The 19,344-nt window shown below is 46.1% G+C and overlaps 1 protein-coding gene across 3 annotated transcripts in view; it reads right to left on the minus strand.

Moving 5' to 3' along the window:
- Positions 1-4,676: 4,676 nt before the first annotated feature.
- actr5 (actin related protein 5) overlaps positions 4,677-19,344 on the minus strand; it is a 36,829-nt gene continuing 22,161 nt past the window's right edge. Inside the window, exons 6-11 of one of the 3 annotated variants that reach the window (XR_010976587.1) lie at positions 13,590-13,715; positions 12,020-12,168; positions 10,594-10,726; positions 6,361-6,523; positions 5,114-5,331; positions 4,927-5,016 (exon numbers count right to left, since the gene is read on the minus strand). Coding sequence is in view for 1 of the 3 variants with exons in the window: in XM_068048524.1 (XP_067904625.1) it covers positions 4,831-5,016; positions 10,594-10,726; positions 12,020-12,168; positions 13,590-13,715 (594 nt within the window). In the remaining 2 variants the exon portion in view is untranslated. Of the gene's footprint in view, positions 5,017-5,113; positions 5,332-6,360; positions 6,524-10,593; positions 10,727-12,019; positions 12,169-13,589; positions 13,716-19,344 lie in introns of all 3 variants that reach the window. The other 2 variants (XR_010976588.1, XM_068048524.1) reach the window with 2 other exon arrangements.

The raw sequence follows: 19,344 nt of genomic DNA on the forward strand, positions 1-19,344 counted from the left end.
TAGACATTGCCTGACCATCTGAGTATTTCAAGCATTTACATTTCCAAATAACATATTGATTTGCTTCCCCCCCCCCCCCCCCCAAGCTACATAATCTGCACAGCAACCTCCTGTTGGACAGAGGATGTTTCCCACTTACTACAGTAGTCATTAGCTGCTTCGTGTTAGTAGCCTTGTATCACCAAATGATTATGAGGAAACTAACTGCTGCTTTTGCCAAGAACAAACAGAATAAGTGAAAGGTTTTCATCTATCATGCCCTCATCCATGTCTGTAACCTCTAGACTGACTATTCCACCACACTCCTGGCCTTTCATATTCTACCCTCCGTAAACTTGAGGGACATCCAAAACTCTGCTGTCTGTGTCCTTACTCTCACCAAGTCCCATTCACTTACCACCCCTGTGCTCGCTGATCTACATTGACTCCCAGTCACGCAACACCTTAATTTTAAATCCCTCCATGGCCTCGCCCCTCCCTATCTCTAATATCCTCCAGCCCCACAACCCTCAGATGTTGCCACTCATTTAATTCTAGCCTCTTGAGCATCCCAATTTTATTTAGCCCATGATTGGTGGCAGTGCCTTCAGCTGCCTGTGCCCTAAGCTCTGGAATTCCCTCCCTAAACCTCTCTTTCCTCCTTTAATACACTCCTTAAAACCTAGCTCTTTGACCAAGCTTTTGGTCATCTGCCCTAATATCCCCTGATGTGGCTCGGTGTTGAATTTTGCTTTATAACACTCCCGTGAAGCACTTCGGAATGTTTTGTTAAAGGCTCTTTATAATTACAGGTTTTTGTTCTATCCTTAGATACGTTTCTGCAGTCTTGCTGATTTTATTTCAAGATATATAAAACCTGCACTATTTTACCATTATGTTTGAACATTAGCTACTTTACATTTTTTGTAGTGAATCAACCAAATGGATTTTTTTTATTTGTTCTGAGTGAGCACGTCACGGCACGGCAAGGCCAGCATTTGTTTGCCCATCCCTAATTTCCCTTGAGAATGTACAACAATCAGCTCCGCCTCATCAGAAAAAAATAGAGGTAAAGGGGTGAAAGATTTCCCCTGTTTATGGAACAGTTACTAATAAGTGTACCATTTGCATGCTTAGAATGAACATGGTAGTGATTTCACTGTAAACAGCAATCTGAAATGTAGGCAAGCTTGGGCAATGCATCACCACAGCCGATCATCTGCCTGAAAACATACACTTCTTAAAATTCCATAGAATACATTACAAGTCTTTTTCCTCCTATGGTGATTTAACAGAAAGAGGCGTCAGTGCACTGCTGGACCATCCTCTGTGAACCCCCAGAACTCCAGCTCCTCAGCTATTTCAGCCAGTTTTGATCAAATGATTGTTCCCTCGGAAAGTTATCCACTTTGGCGATTATTTTCATAATGGAGGGGAGGGGAGTGGAGGCAGGGTGGGTGGAGTGAAATAATGAAGCTAAAAAGATAGTGGCCTGGAATTTCCTGCAATATTTGTACCCAGATACACACGTAATTTGGGTGCAAACCAAATACACAGTTTAAAAGAATTTTGGTGAGTTACACCCACAATTTACAATGTACTAAGATTTTGCTCCGCTCTTTGTAGCAAGAAATACATTTTTATCCACAAATAAGGCACTAAAAAAATCCAACACAGAATTTAGAGACAATTGAACATGAAATCAATGCACTACACTCCATTTAATCCAATCCACCAGAACACAGTGGCTGTGAAGAATCTCCCTTACTATTTTTAGATGCATTCATTCTGTGTGCAATCTAATAAGTGTGCTGTGTTCTGAATCCTTTGAAGACGAGCTTCTGAATAACTTCAGCCAGCAGCAGCAGAGGTACAAGCTGTGAAAATTAATAATTTTGACTCCCAATAGCCATCTCTATTCTCTTACTTCACTCTTCAGCCGAAGTCTTTAGTTTTTGATGTATTTGTTATGACATAGCTTGAATCCCAGATGTACTCAGCCTGTACGATTTCCAATAAGTCTGATATTATAAAAATCATGCTGCTCAAGCTTTTTTCCCTTAGGGACAAGAATTACTCTGCCATATGTTTCTTTTGTTCCTGTTTCTTTCATGATTTTTTAAATCTCTCATTCATGAAAGCATTTGATATGGCAACAGATAAATTACCTAGTGGCTCTGTTGATAGTTATCTCACCTGTGAGTAAGGAGGTTATGGGTTCAAGATCCACTCCAGAGATTTGAGCACATAATCCAGGCTTGACACTCCCAGTGCAGTACTGAAGAATGAGATGTTAAGCTGAGGCCCATCTGTTCTCTCAGGTGTACATAAAAGATCCCATGGCACTGTTTTGAAGGACAGGGGAGTTATCCCTGGTGTCCTGGCCAAGATCGTGGTTACTCAACATTAAATGGATTAACTGATCATTATGATGTTGCTGTTTGAGAGATCTTGCTGTCAGCCAATTGGCTGCCACGTTTCCTACATTAATTGGCTGGAAAGTGCATTGGGATGTACTGAAGTTGTGAAAGGTGCTATATAAATGCCAGTTCTTTTCTTCTTTTGCTTGGTCTGGTCTTCATTCTCTGATACACTGTAGGGTTCCAGCCCGGGGTCTGGAGAGAAGTATATGCTAAACACAAATGAAAATGTCGCTTAGGCACTGTTCACCCCACCTCCCAACTCATTAAAATAGACCTTCACACCCTTCCTCAAAAAGCCCATATTCCACCCATCCATCCATCATCTCCAACTATTGCCCAATCTCTAATTGCCTTTTCTATGGTCTCTATAGCATCAGCATGGGAGCACTAAGCACCTCGTAAGTTAGACAGTGGAAAAACAAGTCAGTGCTTCAGCCCCAGATTACTCTGGAAAAGTGTATGTTTGTAGCACACTCACTGTCTAGCCTCATGCATGAATTGTGCCCTACCAAATTTACAGCTGTGAGAAATGAGCCATGGACCGTGAAATCTCGGGTCTTGTGTGAAATTGGTCATTTTGTAAACGTTGCGTGTTTTAGTGATGGACACAAGGCTCAACTTGCTGATTGGTAGATGAGGGAGGGCTTCCAGTGCAGTTTTGAGAGAAGCAATCTCAAGGGTTAGCAGACAAGTGAGAATGCCAGAGTGAGGAAATCAAAAATGGTCACAACCATTACTGCAGCACATAGACTGAATGAATTTAGAAGCCAAATACTGCATGCCAATGGTGGAATATTTACTTGTACAAGCTGCAATATTTTGTTGGATCACACACGGTGGGCAAGGGTTCAGCGCCACTTAAGAGTCCGAAAGCCATTGCAGCAGAAAGAGAGCATCTGACACCGCACTGCTGGAAAACCAACAGGCAAAAAAACAAGCAACGATTTCATCTCTTTTTAAGAAGTCGGCAGGGAGCTCAGAAAATCCTCAATTGTTACAATGGAACTTGTGGGTGCTTTTGCAAACACCAACATACCATTGTAAAAACTTGATCACCTAAAGCTGCCTAATTCATTCAATGTAATAGCAAAATGGTGGCTGCGTGCCAAGTGCAAATAAACTACGACAGGACTACCTACCGCAGATTTCGGTTACACGTTGTGAGATGAAGTCTCAGATTAACGCATGCGAGTCTTCATGCTCACATTCAACCACTGACTTGTGAGTAAAGAATGCGATCTGTTAATAGTCAGCTTTTTACAAGTTTGAGTATATAATAAATGCCATTTGAAACCAGAAACCTCCCTTGCCTTTTTTTGTGCTTTAAATAGTTAATTTTCATTATTTTTTGCGACACAGTGAAATTTACGATTTAAATGTGAAATCATGAAATTCACGATTCTTAAAATGCTGTGACCATGAAATTTGTAAAATTTAACTGTGTATTTGGTAGGGCCCTATGCATGAAGCATTGCCACAACAAGCAATGATACCAATAGGTGATACAAAATGTAGCCCAGAGAAAGCCAATGCCATTGAGAAAGAAGAAAATGGGAAGAAAAAAATAAATTAAAAAGCACCCTATTTACTGCACTAAATAACAGTGCCATAAATATTTGGGGCTTGCACTCCACATAAGCATTGATGTTGATATTTCTGCAAAGGTTTACTATATTATGCCTCTGACAAAAGAGGGATTACTACAGTAAATGATAATATTCAAAATGGGAGGTAAATTTAAAATAATAGCTGAAGCATGCCATTAGGTTTGAAGTCTGGATATGAAGCTCCACTTTCCTCATATCATTAAATGCAATGGGATCTCACTAAATCTATCATGAACCTTCACAGCCATGTCCAAGAGTTACAGATAAACAATCAGTTCAGTTGCTGAACAAAATCACAGTTTTGTAAGCCATTAAACTTTCATGAATGGCAGTGAATTTGTGGCTCATGAATCACAATGCCAGAAGAGGAGAGGAAGTGTATCCCAGGCTTCAGTCCCAGGGATAGCCATGATGGAAACACACTTAGATTCTGCTGGGTAAGTTTCATCAGTTCTTGGCCCCCATTGCAACAAACAACGATAGTGACTTGTTCTGTCCCATGAGAACAGGAAAAAGAAAACAGTAACATATTATTTTTATCATCCTGTGCAAACTACATTCTCCTTCTGGTTGGTGTTAGAAATAGCACTGAATCCTGAATCATAGACTATGTCACATTCCTGAATAGATGATGATGGTGGTAGACAACTTTCAAGTGGAGAACAGGTCTCATTAAAAAGAAAAATGTATTTCTTTTGTACACTCTCCAATATACTCAAAAATGTGAATCTTTTCATCAATACAAAATAGATGTCCTTTTTCCTGCAAAAGCAATGTCAAGAACTGAACCGGTCCCGGAATCCTCTGGTATGTCAGCACACTTAAGTTGGTTTCATAAGGTTCATTGGTACATAAATATTGGATGCAGCATGTTCACTTAAGTACTCTCCTCCCTTCTCTTCATAGTCAGCCAAAGTTATCCAGCCTTCAGTTTGATCCTTGTATTCAACAGCCCAGTCACGTGCACCAAACCAGCTATCCAGAACAGGATTGGCAGCCATGGTCACCTGAAAGACATGAGGGCCCCATATCAATATACAACATTTCTGCCTATTAACCCTAGTAGAGAAATGTCTTAAAAGAGAGAAGTAATTTTATAATTACTAATTAATGGTGATATCAGGTCACCACCATGAATTTTGTTTCCAGAAGACAGGATGTCCAAATGTTTGAGCTGATTGCTTTATACTTCTGAAGAGTTGGGTTCCAAACTTGCCCATAATGATGGAACGAAAGCCTCATCCCTCTTCTTATTGCTAGGGTTATAAGAAGTTTGAACCCAGTTTCTAGTTGTAGCAATAAATTGACAATCTCAATCATACCTAGGAGAAGTTGATGGAGAGACTGAGTGCAATTATTGTAGAAATGTTCTATTCCCAAGCACTTAGCACAAAAATTTACCCTCTTCTCAATAAAAAAAAACACTGAATGAGCACAGTTATATCACACATCAGAAGTTCAATGCATTGCACCACAGAGGATGCAGATACAGGTTCCTGATTTCAATCATGCTACTAAAGAGATTACTCAGAAACCTGGCCACATCACAATCGAAAATCTATCAGTGGAAACAAATATTTTTCCAATAGCATAGAAGAGATACCAGCTATTCCAAATGGTCTTGTGTATTTTCTGGTAGTCAGCTATACAGACATTGGCATAGCTCTTATAGACTGTTCTCCTGGCTGGTGTAACATGGGGAATCTAGACAAAAGGGAAGTAAAATCTTCTGTGGAGATCTACATCCCTCCCATTTTTATTGTGAAAACACTGACTAAGCTCAGTAGGTTGACAACTGGTGACCAATCATAGAAATACATGCAAGTGAAAGTCCCAGCTGTTTTTCCACCACAGCCACTGACTTTGAACCTCATTTATCCGCATAGTATCTACATGTCTACAGTTCCCATGCAATCCACGCCCCACCCTGCTCAACTTCAACAAAAAAATAGAGTAAGGAAAACTTTTCTATAAACAAAGAAAAAATTGCCAAGGTACGTGACGTGTTAATGCTGTGGAGGGAGTTACCGTGTGGAGATATTGTGCTATGTTATAGCAGGGAAGCTAACAATTAAATGGGAAGTCACAGTCTATATTGAGCTGATTGCGAAAAACAAGTAATATTTGGGAACTGGTTCAAGGTTTGTACCAGTGGTTGGAATGACTTATGCGCCTAATCAGGTGCACATACAGGAAAGGTATACCCGTTTGTAAAAAGGCAATCTTAACAGCAGCAGGTATTCATCAAATTGTCATGATTAATGGTTGGTTAGCCGGAGAAATAGGAGGTGCTTGATGACAATCAGTTTCACCCTGAAAAGTTTGTTATTGGCAGAGCGGAAGTTACTCACGCAATTGAGATCCTAGAGAGTCTATCCAAATATAATCTCATATAACTCTTCAAACAGGAACTGGATGTTCTCCCAGTGTCTTGGCCAACATTCCTCCTTCAATTGGTACGATCAAAATCAATTTAACTGGTCATTCATCTCATCTGCTGTTTGTAGGACCTGTCTGTATGCAAATTGGTTGACAGGTTTGCCTCCATAACAATGACTATACCTCAAAAATAATTAATTGGCTATGAAGTACATGGGCCACCCTAAAGAGGTGAAAGCAAGTTTGAAAGCATAGCAAAGGACTAGGACGAATAGTTTACCACAAGTGGCTACTGAAGCTCAGTCAATTGCAACATTTAATAGGGAATCATATAAAAATTAAAAGGAAAACATTTTAAAAAGTGTATGGGGAGGAAGCAGGGAAATGGGATTACAGCAGTAGCTCCAATGAAGGGCTAAAACCCGCTTCCTTTTTGTTAAAATTTCAATTATGAATAAAAACTTAGATTAAATATACTTGGATCTGACCCCAATGCACACTAACGTTTTTTGAGAAGTGGACTTCAGGTGAAATCAAATACCTCTAGATTTGACACATGTATAATATCCATTATCCCATAATGGTTTTTCAGACCCACAGTAGTTATGAAAAATCCATTAAAATTGTCAGATCTGTGAATGTCTGAAAAAGTACGGGTGAATTCTCTCAGTGCATACAAGGCCCCTTAGCACCCAAGTCAATAAAAAGGAATGAAACCGGACGGACCACCTGGCATCGACCGGGGCACCGGAAACGACAACGGCAAACCCAGCCCTGTCAATCCTGCAAAGTCCTCCTTACTAATATCTGGGGGCTTGTGCCAAAGTTGGGAGAGCTGTTCCACAGACTAGTCAAGCAACAGCCTGACATTATCATACTCACGGAATCATACCTTACAGACAAAGTCCCAGACACTGCCATCACCATCCCCGGGTATGTCCTGTCCGACCGGCAGGACAGACCCATCAGAGGTGGAGGCACAGTGGTATACAGTAGGGAGGGAGTTGCCTTGGGAGCCCTCAACATCGACTGTGGACCCCATGAAGTCTCATGGCATCAGATCAAATATGGATAAGGAAACCTCCTGCTGATTACCGCCCTCCCTCAGTCAGTACTCCTCCATGTTCAACAGCACTTGGAGGAAGCACAGAAGGTGGCGAGGGCACAAAATGTACTCTGGGTGGGGGACTTCAATGTCCATCACCAAGAGTGGCTCAGTAGCACCACTACTGAACGAGCTGGCCGAGTCCTAAAGGACATATCTGCTAAACTGGGCATGCGGCAGGTGGTGAGGGAACCAACAAGAGGGGAAATTATACTTGACCTCGCTCTCACCAATCTGCCTGTCGCAGATGCATCTGTCCATGATAGAACTGGTAGGAGTGACCACCGCACTGTTCCTGTGGAGACGAAGTCCCGCCTTCACATTGTGGATACCGTCCATCGTGTTGTGTGGCACTATCACCGTGCTAAATGGGATAGATTTCGAACAGATCTAGCAATGCAAAATTGGGCATCCATGAGGCGCTGTGGGCCATCAGCAGCAGCAGAACTGTACTCAACCACAATCTGTAACCTCATGGCCTGGCATATACCCCACTCTACCATTACCATCAAGCCAGGAGACCAACCCTGGTTCAATGAAAAGTGCAGGAGGGCATGCCAGGAGCAGCACCAGGCATACCTCAAAATGAGGTGTCAGCCTGGTGAAGCTACAACTCAGGACTATCTGCGTGCCAAACTGCGTAAGCAGCATGCGATAGACAGAGCTAAGCAATCCCATAACCAACGGATCAGATCTAAGCTCTGCAGTCCTGCCACATCCAACCGTGAATGGTGGTGGACAATTAAACAACTAACTGGAGGAGGTGGCTCCACAAATATCCCCATCCTCAATGATGGGGGAGCCCAGCACATCAGTGCGAAAGATAAGGCTGAAGCACTTGCAACAATCTTCAGCCAGAAGTGCCGAGTTGATGATCCATCTCGGCTTCCTCCTGAAATCCCCAGCATCACAGATGCCAGACTTCAGCCAATTCGATCCACTCCGCGTGATATCAAGAAACGACTGAAGGCACTGGATACTGCAAAAGCTATGGGCCCTGACAATATTCCGGCAATAGTACTGAAGACCTGTGCTCCAGAACTGCTGCGCCCCTAGCCAAGCTGTTCCAATACAGCTACAACACTGGCATCTACCCTGCAATGTTGCCCAGGTATGTCCTGTACACAAAAAGCAGGACAAGTCCAACCCGGCCAATTACCGCCCCATCAGCCTACTCTCAATCATCAGTAAAGTGATGGAAAGTGTCATCAACAGTGCCATCAAGCAGCACTTGCTTAGCAATAACCTGCTCAGTGACACTCAGTTTGGGTTCTGCCAAGGCCACTCAGCTCCTGACCTCATTACAGCCTTGGTTCAAACATGGACAAAAGAGCTGAACTCAAGAGGTGAGGTGAGAGTGACTGCCTTGACATCAAGGCAGCATTTGACTGAGTATGGCATCAAGGAGCCCTAGCAAAACTGAGGTCTATGGGAATCAGGGAGGAAACTCTCCGCTGGCTGGAGTCATACCTAGTGCAAAGGAAGATGGTTGTGGCTGTTGGAGGTCAATCATCTGAGCTCCAGAACACTACTGCAGGAGTTCCTCAGGGTAGTGTCCTAGGCCCAACCATCTTCAGCTGCTTCATCAGTGACCATCCTTCAATCATAAGGTCAGAAGTGGGGATGTTCGCTGGTGATTGCACAATATTCAGCACCATTCGTGACTCCTCAGATGCTGAAGCAGTCCGTGTAGAAATGCAGCAAGACCTGGACAATATCCAGGCTTGGGCTGATAAGTGGCAAGTAACATTTGCGCCACACAAGTGCCAGGCAATGACCATCTCCAACAAGAGAGAATCTAACCATCTCCCTTGACATTCAATGGCATTACCATCGCTGAAACCCTCACTATCAACATCCTAGGGGCTACCATTGACCAGAAACTGAATTGGAGTAGCCATGTAAATACCGTGGCTACAAGAGCAGGTCAGAGGCTAGGAATCCTGCGGCGTGTAACTCACCTCCTGACTCCCAAAGCCTGTCCACCATCTACAAGGCACAAGTCAGGAGTGTGATAGAATACTCTCCACTTGCCTGGATGGGTGCAGCTCCAACAACACTCAAGAAGCTCGACACCATCCAGGACAAAGCAGCCCGCTTGATTGGCACCCCATCTACAAACATTCACTCCCTCCACCACTGACGCACAGTGGCAGCAGTGTGTACCATCTATAAGATGCACTGCAGCAATGCACCAAGGCTCCTTAGACAGCACCTTCCAAACCCGCGACCTCGACCAACTCAAAGGACAAGGGCAACAAATACATGGGAACACCACCACCTGCAAGCTCCCCTCCAAGTCACACACCATCCTGACTTGGAACTATATCGCCGTTCCTTCACAGTCGCTGGGTCAAAGTCCTGGAACTCCCTTCCTCACAGCACTGTGGGTATACCTACCCCAAATGGACTGCAGCAGTTCAAGAAGGCAGCTCACCACCACCTTCTCAAGGGCAATTAGGGATGGGCAATAAAAGCTGGCCTGGCCAGCGATGCCCACATCCCATGAATGAATAAAAAAAGCTAAATCAAAGGTTAATTTTTATTTAACTTTTTTCAGTACAGGCAAGCTGAAAAACAAAATCTAGCAGCTCATAAATATGCTTTATTTTCAATCCTTAGTGCTTTACTTCTCAGATTCTTTGTAGCTCTTCCCTACTGCACCAATTAGTTAAAAGGCAGAATCAATTTTTGATAAACTTCTGAATGTGAAGCTTTTGAAAATCAGTGGTCATTGAATTAATATCAAGTTATCTAAAATGAAAATTGCCATAGCAATAGAAAGCAGAAGGTGACAAACTGAAAAGGACAGCAACTAGCAGAGAATCCGAGGACTGCTCTGTAACCCAAGCTTTAGGCACCATTCATAAATAATACGAAGAAAGGTCTTTCTCGCATTTCTTTAAAATGTGGTGATGCCAACATGCCAAGCCACCAGTGAACTAGGCTGAGTAAGGATAGCATTGAAAAGGATTCACCTCATTCCCTTTTTATATTCAGAAATGGAACACTACCATAACCTACCTTGTCTCCTTTCTCATATTGGTCATTATTGTCTCCTCCCCACATCCAACTAAACACCACTTTGAATTCAGAGTACCTGGAAAGAGGATTGAAATGGCCTCATGGCAAGTAGCTCCCTCTCCATCCGGGTCTTCATCCCAGGATATAGGATGTTTCCACCAGTAAGGAACACATTTTGTACAAGCTCATCCTGCTGCTCCTTAGGATATCTACAGAATCAAAACAAATTTATTTTTAGCAAGTATATAAAAGTTAGCCCTCTTCTATACATTTTTCACCTCTTTTTCAGCCCATTCCTCAATGACCAAACCACACTCAATAAAAGCAGTGGGAACATGTAGGCAGGCAACCTGCTTTTGGGCATCGTCAAGGTTATTCTGGAGCTGGCCACCAGAAGGTACACTTTTGACACAGCTTACACGTTTCACCCTCTATCCAGCCCAATAATAACTCAACATCTTTGACAGCGTGGCCAAGACCAGGAAATCATCATGTGGGGAATCACAGTGACATACTTATGTTGTAGAATTACATGCACCTCATCAGAGAAATCATACTTGCCCTGCCTGTCTCAGCTGGATTTTAATGCACATCACAAACATGAAAAGCCAACATTTTCATCCATTGTGCTGTCCAGGCCCTTGTGGAGATATTTTCACTCTTACATCTGTAAATCCCCATTTATACAAACTCAAGGAATGCTTAAAGAGGAATACATTTTTAAAATATAACTTAAATACAAATGCCAAGTCCTGGGTTACAGAATTGATGCCATTTCTGGATCAGCGTCGAAGAATGCAATGGGTATGTAGCCAAGTACTTTCAGTCCACTTACTTGCGTTTCACTCTTCCCCTTACACTGCACCTTTACCCTGTTATAGGGCTGTCAACTCCTGATGCAAGTGTCCAGTACAGGTACTGCACTATAAAAAGTCTTCTTATCGTTCTCCATTCAGCCAAGAGCAGCAATGACCCATTTGTTTTTGCTAGGTCTTTGGAATAGTACAGCAACCTTGGTTGTCTAAATACATAGGGTGGACAGAAGGCATCAGAGTGCTTGTATCATTATGTAATGTTGCCAGATGATAGAAGTATGTATGGCATTTGGGGCTCTTGACTTAACTGCCATGATTAGCTTTCAAAATGAAAACTTTTTAAAATGAATATATTATCCATTACCTGCTCTCTGGGTAGGCTTGAATTTGTCCTTCAAAAAGCAAGGACAACTGTCTCTCCTCAACTGGCCATTCTGGGTAATTAATGGCACGATCCCACATCCCATCACTTGACAGGAAGGCTGACCAATGGAATCATTTGCTGTGCTGCTGGCCTTATCACAACACATCATTCAGCAGAATAAAGTTATTGCAGAGACTGAGACGGAGGCATTGCAAAAGAGGAGGAGGAAGTGCAGTTTATGGTATTTATCACGAGCGCCTTGAAAGTAAATGAGTTAGTCGCCAAATGTGAGTAGACTGTTCAAGGAATCCTGAAGGACATACCTATCCAGGACATACTGCAGGGTTTCTGCTACGCCAGCCTGCTCTTCACCTATCAAAGATGGCTGGAACAGAATCTCAGGAACTCGAATTCGTTCGCTGCCCAGGTGCAGCTGATGGTATTCAGCTAGGTTGAACATCTGTCCAATTGGCTGAATCAAAAGATAGGATGTTTTAAAAAAAAACCTGATTATAAGTATATTGTAAAATCATCATCCTTTCAATTCAATGGTACATATTTAAGAAGTGTGCAGCTCAGTGTCGTGACAGATTAATACACTGACTTAAGGCTGTCATGGATTCTTCCATGACAATATTTTTCAAATGTCAGATTTCTCATTCTCAAACAAGCTACCTCAGGATGAACCGGGAAATAGAAATCTGAAGGATTAATGGCTGCAAACTTCAATAAAACAGAGCGTGCCATTCGCTGGTATCTTGCCATCAGCAAAAGGAATACTCAAAACTGCATACACTCACTTGAAATGTGGAGTATATACATAAAGTTGAGACAAGTCTGTGATACCTCAGAAGTCACAATGTGACAAACACGCACAAGTCGTGATTACATATATATTTTCAGAAGTGTACATAAAGGGAAAGTCAAACATTTCCTGTTGGATTTCCTGACTTTAGGATAACTTAAGCTCTTCTCAAAGGAGGAACAAAATGGCTATTAATCTAGAATTTTTTCAAAAGGAACAGTAATTAGCCTCTCAATGATCACAGGATGCAGCTACTTAGACCACTTCACAGGAGAATGCCCATTCAGTGACCTTCAAGAAACATTGGAATTGCTAGGTGGAAAACGGCCTTCTACCATCCTGGTAGTTACATGATCTAACGATAAGAGAGTTGTTGACTCACTGCAATCAAACTCTATCAATGAGTCTATAAAAGACCCAGAAAGGACGGGAGGAAAAGCCCAGGAGAGTGCTTTTGGAACTATAGGTCCAAAGACACCTGTCCCTCCGAGGCTCTTAGCACACGTCATTTCTCAAATACACATATGCTGTACCCACGTTATTTTCTGAAATAAATCGTTGTCATTTGCATTTGAATGAATCAATGCAAACTGCTTCCAGGGTCTCCCTAGGCAGTCTGTTCCATAGATGGACCACTCGGCCACTGAAATACTTTTTCCATAGATTAGTTTTGAATTTATCCCTCTTCAAGTGCAGGCCGTATTCTCTAGTTCTACTGTCCTGGACACAGTGAAATAGCTTGTCGTGGAAAAATGAGCAGCTCAACATCAGAACTATGCATCAGATCAAAACTATTGTACTGTCAGTTCAAGGCTGTAATCTTATCTTCATTAATCTATACGTCCAATCTAAAACTCTCAATTAGGTTTACAGTTTGTGATTTACACCCAGGTGTCCATTGTTCTATATGAAACTTGTCAAAAGTTTAATATACAAAAAGGACTATATTTGAAAAGTATTTTCGTCACGCATATTCTTATTCTCAAACCATTGAGCTAGATTTTTGTTTGAGAACTTGAATGCAATTTCCAGTTACCTTTGTAGAATCAAGGGCTTCATGCTCATGGAGGTGCTGTCAAAAACTGTACCTGAACTACGCTGGCTTGCTTCTCAAAGTCACTCTGATATTCAGGGAAAAACTGGTCCAGCTCATTCACCCCTTCCAACTCATCCATTGACTGGTCACAACTCAGCACTTGATCCAGATGGGAAACCTGTTCACAACATAATCATTTCAATATAGGAATAAAATATTTAGAGGAGACTTCTCAGTAAAGACTCTTAATAGCCCCTCCCCATTAACTGACCTCCCAACAAGCACACACAGAACTGTATGGCTTGAAAATTTATCCTGTCAAGGGACAGACGGAAGGAAGGAGGGAGGGAGGGTGGGAGGGACGGGCGGAAGGTGGGAAGGGAGGGAGGGGAGGGAGGGGCGGAAGGAGGGAGTGGAGGGGTGGGGCAGAACTAGGGAGGGGAGGAGAGGGAGGGGCGGAAGGAGGGGAGGGGAGGGGAGGGGACAGGAGAGGAGGGGCGGAAGGAGGGAGGGGGGGGAGAGGAGAGGGAGGGGGGGAGAGGGGAGAGAGGGGGGGAAGGGGAGAGAGGGGGGGAAGGGGAGAGAGGGGGGGGAAGGGGAGAGAGGGGGGGGAAGGGGAGAGAGGGGGGGGAAGGGGAGAGAGGGGCGGAAGGGGAGAGAGGGGCGGAAGGGGAGAGAGGGGCGGAAGGGGAGAGAGGGGGGGAAGGGGAGAGAGGGGCGGAAGGGGAGAGAGGGGCGGAAGGGGAGAGAGGGGCGGAAGGGGAGAGAGGGGCGGAAGGGGAGAGAGGGGCGGAAGGGGAGAGAGGGGCGGAAGGGGAGAGAGGGGCGGAAGGGGAGAGAGGGGCGGAAGGGGAGAGAGGGGCGGAAGGGGAGAGAGGGGCGGAAGGGGAGAGAGGGGCGGAAGGGGAGAGAGGGGCGGAAGGGGAGAGAGGGGCGGAAGGGGAGAGAGGGGCGGAAGGGGAGAGAGGGGCGGAAGGGGAGAGAGGGGCGGAAGGGGAGAGAGGGGCGGAAGGGGAGAGAGGGGCGGAAGGGGAGAGAGGGGCGGAAGGGGAGAGAGGGGCGGAAGGGGAGAGAGGGGCGGAAGGGGAGAGAGGGGCGGAAGGGGAGAGAGGGGCGGAAGGGGAGAGAGGGGCGGAAGGGGAGAGAGGGGCGGAAGGGGAGAGAGGGGCGGAAGGGGAGAGAGGGGCGGAAGGGGAGAGAGGGGCGGAAGGGGAGAGAGGGGCGGAAGGGGAGAGAGGGGCGGAAGGGGAGAGAGGGGCGGAAGGGGAGAGAGGGGCGGAAGGGGAGAGAGGGGCGGAAGGGGAGAGAGGGGCGGAAGGAGGGAGGGGAGGGGAGAGAGGGGCGGAAGGGGAGAGAGGGGAGGGGAGAGAGGGGAGGGGAGAGAGGGGAGGGGAGAGAGGGGCGGAAGGAGGGAGGGGAGGGGAGAGAGGGGAGGGGAGAGAGGGGAGGGGAGAGAGGGGAGGGGAGAGAGGGGAGGGGAGAGAGGGGAGGGGAGAGAGGGGAGGGGAGAGAGGGGAGGGGAGAGAGGGGAGGGGAGAGAGGGGAGGGGAGAGAGGGGAGGGGAGAGAGGGGCGGGAGGGGAGAGAGGGGAGGGGAGAGAGGGGAGGGGAGAGAGGGGCGGAAGGGGAGAGAGGGGAGGGGAGAGAGGGGCGGAAGGAGGGAGGGGAGGGGAGAGAGGGGCGGAAGGGGAGAGAGGGGAGGGGAGAGAGGGGAGGGGAGAGAGGGGCGGAAGGAGGGAGGGGAGGGGAGAGAGGGGAGGGGAGAGAGGGGCGGAAGGAGGGAGGGGAGGGGAGAGAGGGGCGGAAGGAGGGAGGGGAGGGGAGAGAGGGGCGGAAGGAGGGAGGGGAGGGGAGAGAGGGGCGGAAGGAGGGAGGGGAGGGGAGAGAGGGGCGGAAGGAGGGAGGGGAGGGGAGAGAGGGGCGGAAGGAGGGAGGGGAGGGGAGAGAGGGGCGGAAGGAGGGAGGGGAGGGGAGAGAGGGGCGGAAGGAGGGAGGGGAGGGGAGAGAGGGGCGGAAGGAGGGGGGGAGGGGAGAGAGGGGCGGAAGGAGGGAGGGGAGGGGAGAGAGGGGCGGAAGGAGGGAGGGGAGGGGAGAGAGGGGCGGAAGGAGGGAGGGGAGGGGAGAGAGGGGCGGAAGGAGGGAGGGGAGGGGAGAGAGGGGCGGAAGGAGGGGAGGGACAGACAGAAGGAAGGAAGGAGGGAGGGACAGACAGAAGGAAGGAAGGAGGGAGGGACAGACAGACAGAAGGAAGGGAGGGAGGGACAGATAGAAGGAAGGAAGGAGGGAGGGACAGACAGAAGGAAGGAGGGAGGGAGGGACAGACAGAAGGAAGGAGGGGGGGGAGGGACAGACAGAAGGAAGGAGGGGGGGGGAGGGACAGACAGAAGGAAGGAGGGGGGGACAGACAGAAGGAAGGAGGGGGGGACAGACAGAAGGAAGGAGGGGGGGACAGACAGAAGGAAGGAGGGGGGGACAGACAGAAGGAAGGAGGGGGGGGACAGACAGAAGGAAGGAGGGGGGGACAGACAGAAGGAAGGAGGGGGGGACAGACAGAAGGAAGGAGGGGGGGACAGACAGAAGGAAGGAGGGGGGGACAGACAGAAGGAAGGAGGGGGGGAGGGACAGACAGAAGGAAGGAGGGGGGGAGGGACAGACAGAAGGAAGGAGGGAGGGAGGGACAGACAGAAGGAAGGAGGGAGGGAGGGACAGACAGAAGGAAGGAGGGAGGGAGGGACAGACAGAAGGAAGGAGGGAGGGAGGGACAGACAGAAGGAAGGAGGGAGGGAGGGACAGACAGAAGGAAGGAGGGAGGGAGGGACAGACAGAAGGAAGGAGGAAGGGACAGAAGGAAGGAGGGATGGTGGAAGCTGGGGAGGAACGGAAGGACAGTACTGAGGGCTTCTGCTGAGGCTGGATGTAACGGTCATTTGCTGGAAGATGCAGCGGGGCAGTAAACCAGCAACACGAACCCCAATAGCACCTTTCATGGCCATCAAGCATCCCAAAGCACTTTACAGCCAGCGAAGTTCTTCGCAGCTATCGTCACTGTTGTAACATAGGAAATTACAAATGTAGAATCATTTTTGGTGGAATCTGATTGGGGACAAAATTGAAATTGGCCAATAATGAAAGTAGCAAATAACCACTTGGAAAGGGGAAAGCCCAGAGCCTCAAGAAATGAGGAAAAGGAAAGTAAGCAGACTCAGAGGTCATGATGTAGCTGATGGTGATAACAGGCAAGAAACTTTAATATAAATGTCTCCTTTGTCTCCCACTTTTCTTTGCTACATCTCCTTCTTAAACTCTGTCTTGCAAAATCAAAGCAGAAAACTCTTCATTTGTCATTAGTGATGTTCGCATCGCTTTTAGGGGTGGGTTTATACCACAGATGGGAAAGACACAGCATGGGGAATCTCAAACATTTGCTGCAAGATATTTAGGGACAAACACATGCATTTTAGCTAAGCCTGGTGCCAGTTGGTCTTGGTTGCAACACACTTGGGAGTACTGTGCACAATTCTAATCTCGATATTATAAAAAGGACTTAAAGGTGCAAAAAGTATTTACTAGAATGATCCCAGGACAGAACAGTTATCCCCATCAGGAAAGATTAAACAGGCTGGGGCTCTTTTCTCTCAAGAAGACTGAGAGGTGGCCCGAAAAAGGTCTTTAATTTGATAGGGTGGATATAGAAATGACATTTCCACTTGCAGGCGAGACCAGAACTAGGGGTCATGAATCCAATAGGGAATTCACAAGAACCTTCTTTACCCAGCGTGGCTGGAATAGGAACTCACTATTTCACGTAGTTACAGTGAATAGCATAGATGAACTTAAGCGGAAGCTGGATAAAGCAGAAAGGAATGTAGGGGTATGTTGATGGGGTTAGATGAAGAAGGGCAAAAGGAGACTAATTTGGAGCATGTACGCTGCATGGACCTGTTGGACTGAAATGGCCTGTTTCTGTATTGTAAATACTTTGTATTACTGGTATTAGCACTGCTTCCTTGTTACCGATGTCAAAAACATCTATTACCACATGCTGTCCAGGGGTTTTATTTTCTGCTGCCTACTATTGTTGGAGGTTATCCAGCAGCAACCTGCACTAGTTACCTCCAGATCCTTCACAGACACAGTCTCCCTCACACACTTACAGTTCTGGTCACTGAATGTGTCCAGGACTTCAATAATTTAAATTAACACACATCAACATAAAAATAAATCTGCTGTGGGATCAAACAGTAAACTATAATGAGAGACACCAGATTAAAGGCCTGCTCGGGTCTGCAAATGAAACCTGACCCGAGCCCAGCAGAACCAGTTCCGACCCAAGCCCTTTCATTTTTTCCCGCACCCGACCTGACCACTGGAATGAAGTTCATTATATTCAAGAGGTTGTGCTCTACCTTGGATGGAATCGCTCACTGGAGACTAGTGTGCAGTATTTACCACCTTGATGTCCTGGCTGTCACTGGGCCTGAATGCCGGACCCGGAAGAGCGACCCGACCCGAGCCCGACACATGTCGTCAGGTCCCGTCCCGGGTTCGGGTGGGGTAGCCATGCTCTACACCAGATACATTCAGTTAATGATGAACATGAACCTTGTCTGTCATTTTGTCTCCCTAAGAAATGCTGAGACCAGTTGTAATGTCTGGTACCAACTGGACTGAGATCAGCGACCTCAACACAGACTGGGAGCTACAATTACTAGTTGCCTGATCCATTTAGCACTGTTTCACATCCGGCAATGTATTTACTAACTAATCCATTGGAGGTGCATGTTTCCACCTTTATTTCGGTTCTCCATCCATGTCGTACATTATGGACCAACAGCTCAGGCAACCTGCTCCTATCCATCTCATTACACCAGTAGCAGCCAACCCCCACAATCTGACTTCACCTCAACTGTAGTTGGCAAGGGGACAAAGAAATTATCTCAAGCCAGACAAAGTCCAAGTTTACATTCCTTCATAGGCTCTTAATCCAGATTCATCTGCAATTTCACAGAAATCCAAATTCAAACAAAACATTTTCTGGCAAACTACCTCTGTTCTCATAAGGGTTTGATTGTAATAGGCCAGTTACAATATACAACTTCTGCCAACTCAACATGTTTTCAACTTCTCATGGACACAAAGGGATTCATTTTAACCTTAGCCACCATCGGGAAACACTAAGGATCGGGTGCCAGGGTGGTTTTACAGCCCGCCTGATTTCGCTCTCCAGTGAAGTGGGTGGGGATTAATATTGGACAAGATGTAAAACTGGCAGTTCCAGTCAATCTGGTGGGTTTCCTGCCTCACCAATTAGATTAAAATATCCCCAAACTATGTAGTGTAAATCAAGTAGAAACAAAGCCAATGTAAAAGGTAATTGACAGAAACAAGTTCTCCACGGCTTAGTCGGAATTGCACGGTGAGGTGTGACATGAAGCTACAGGAACCAGAAGATCCTCTTTCTGTGCAAATGTCAGATGGTCTCAAGATGGGTAATGGGCTCAGACGCTACTATTGACATGTCTTTCAGATAGACGTTAAACTGAGGCCCCATCGGCCTCCTCAGAGGGATGTGAAAGATCCCATGGCTATTTCGGACAAAAGCAGGGTGGGTGCGGGCGGTTCTCCCTGGTCTTTTGGCCAAAATTTATCCCTCAAACAGCATCACTAAAAACAGATGATATGATGATTGACCTTTCTTCAGAACTCATTGACCTGAAATCTTAACTCTGTTTCTGTCTCCACAGATATTGCCAGACCTGAATTTTCTGTTTTTAATTTCAGATTTCCAGCATCTTCAGCTGCTTCATC

This window comes from Heterodontus francisci, chromosome 16 (genome assembly GCF_036365525.1).
Source record: "Heterodontus francisci isolate sHetFra1 chromosome 16, sHetFra1.hap1, whole genome shotgun sequence".
In the NCBI taxonomy this organism is placed as follows: Eukaryota; Metazoa; Chordata; class Chondrichthyes; order Heterodontiformes; family Heterodontidae; genus Heterodontus; species Heterodontus francisci.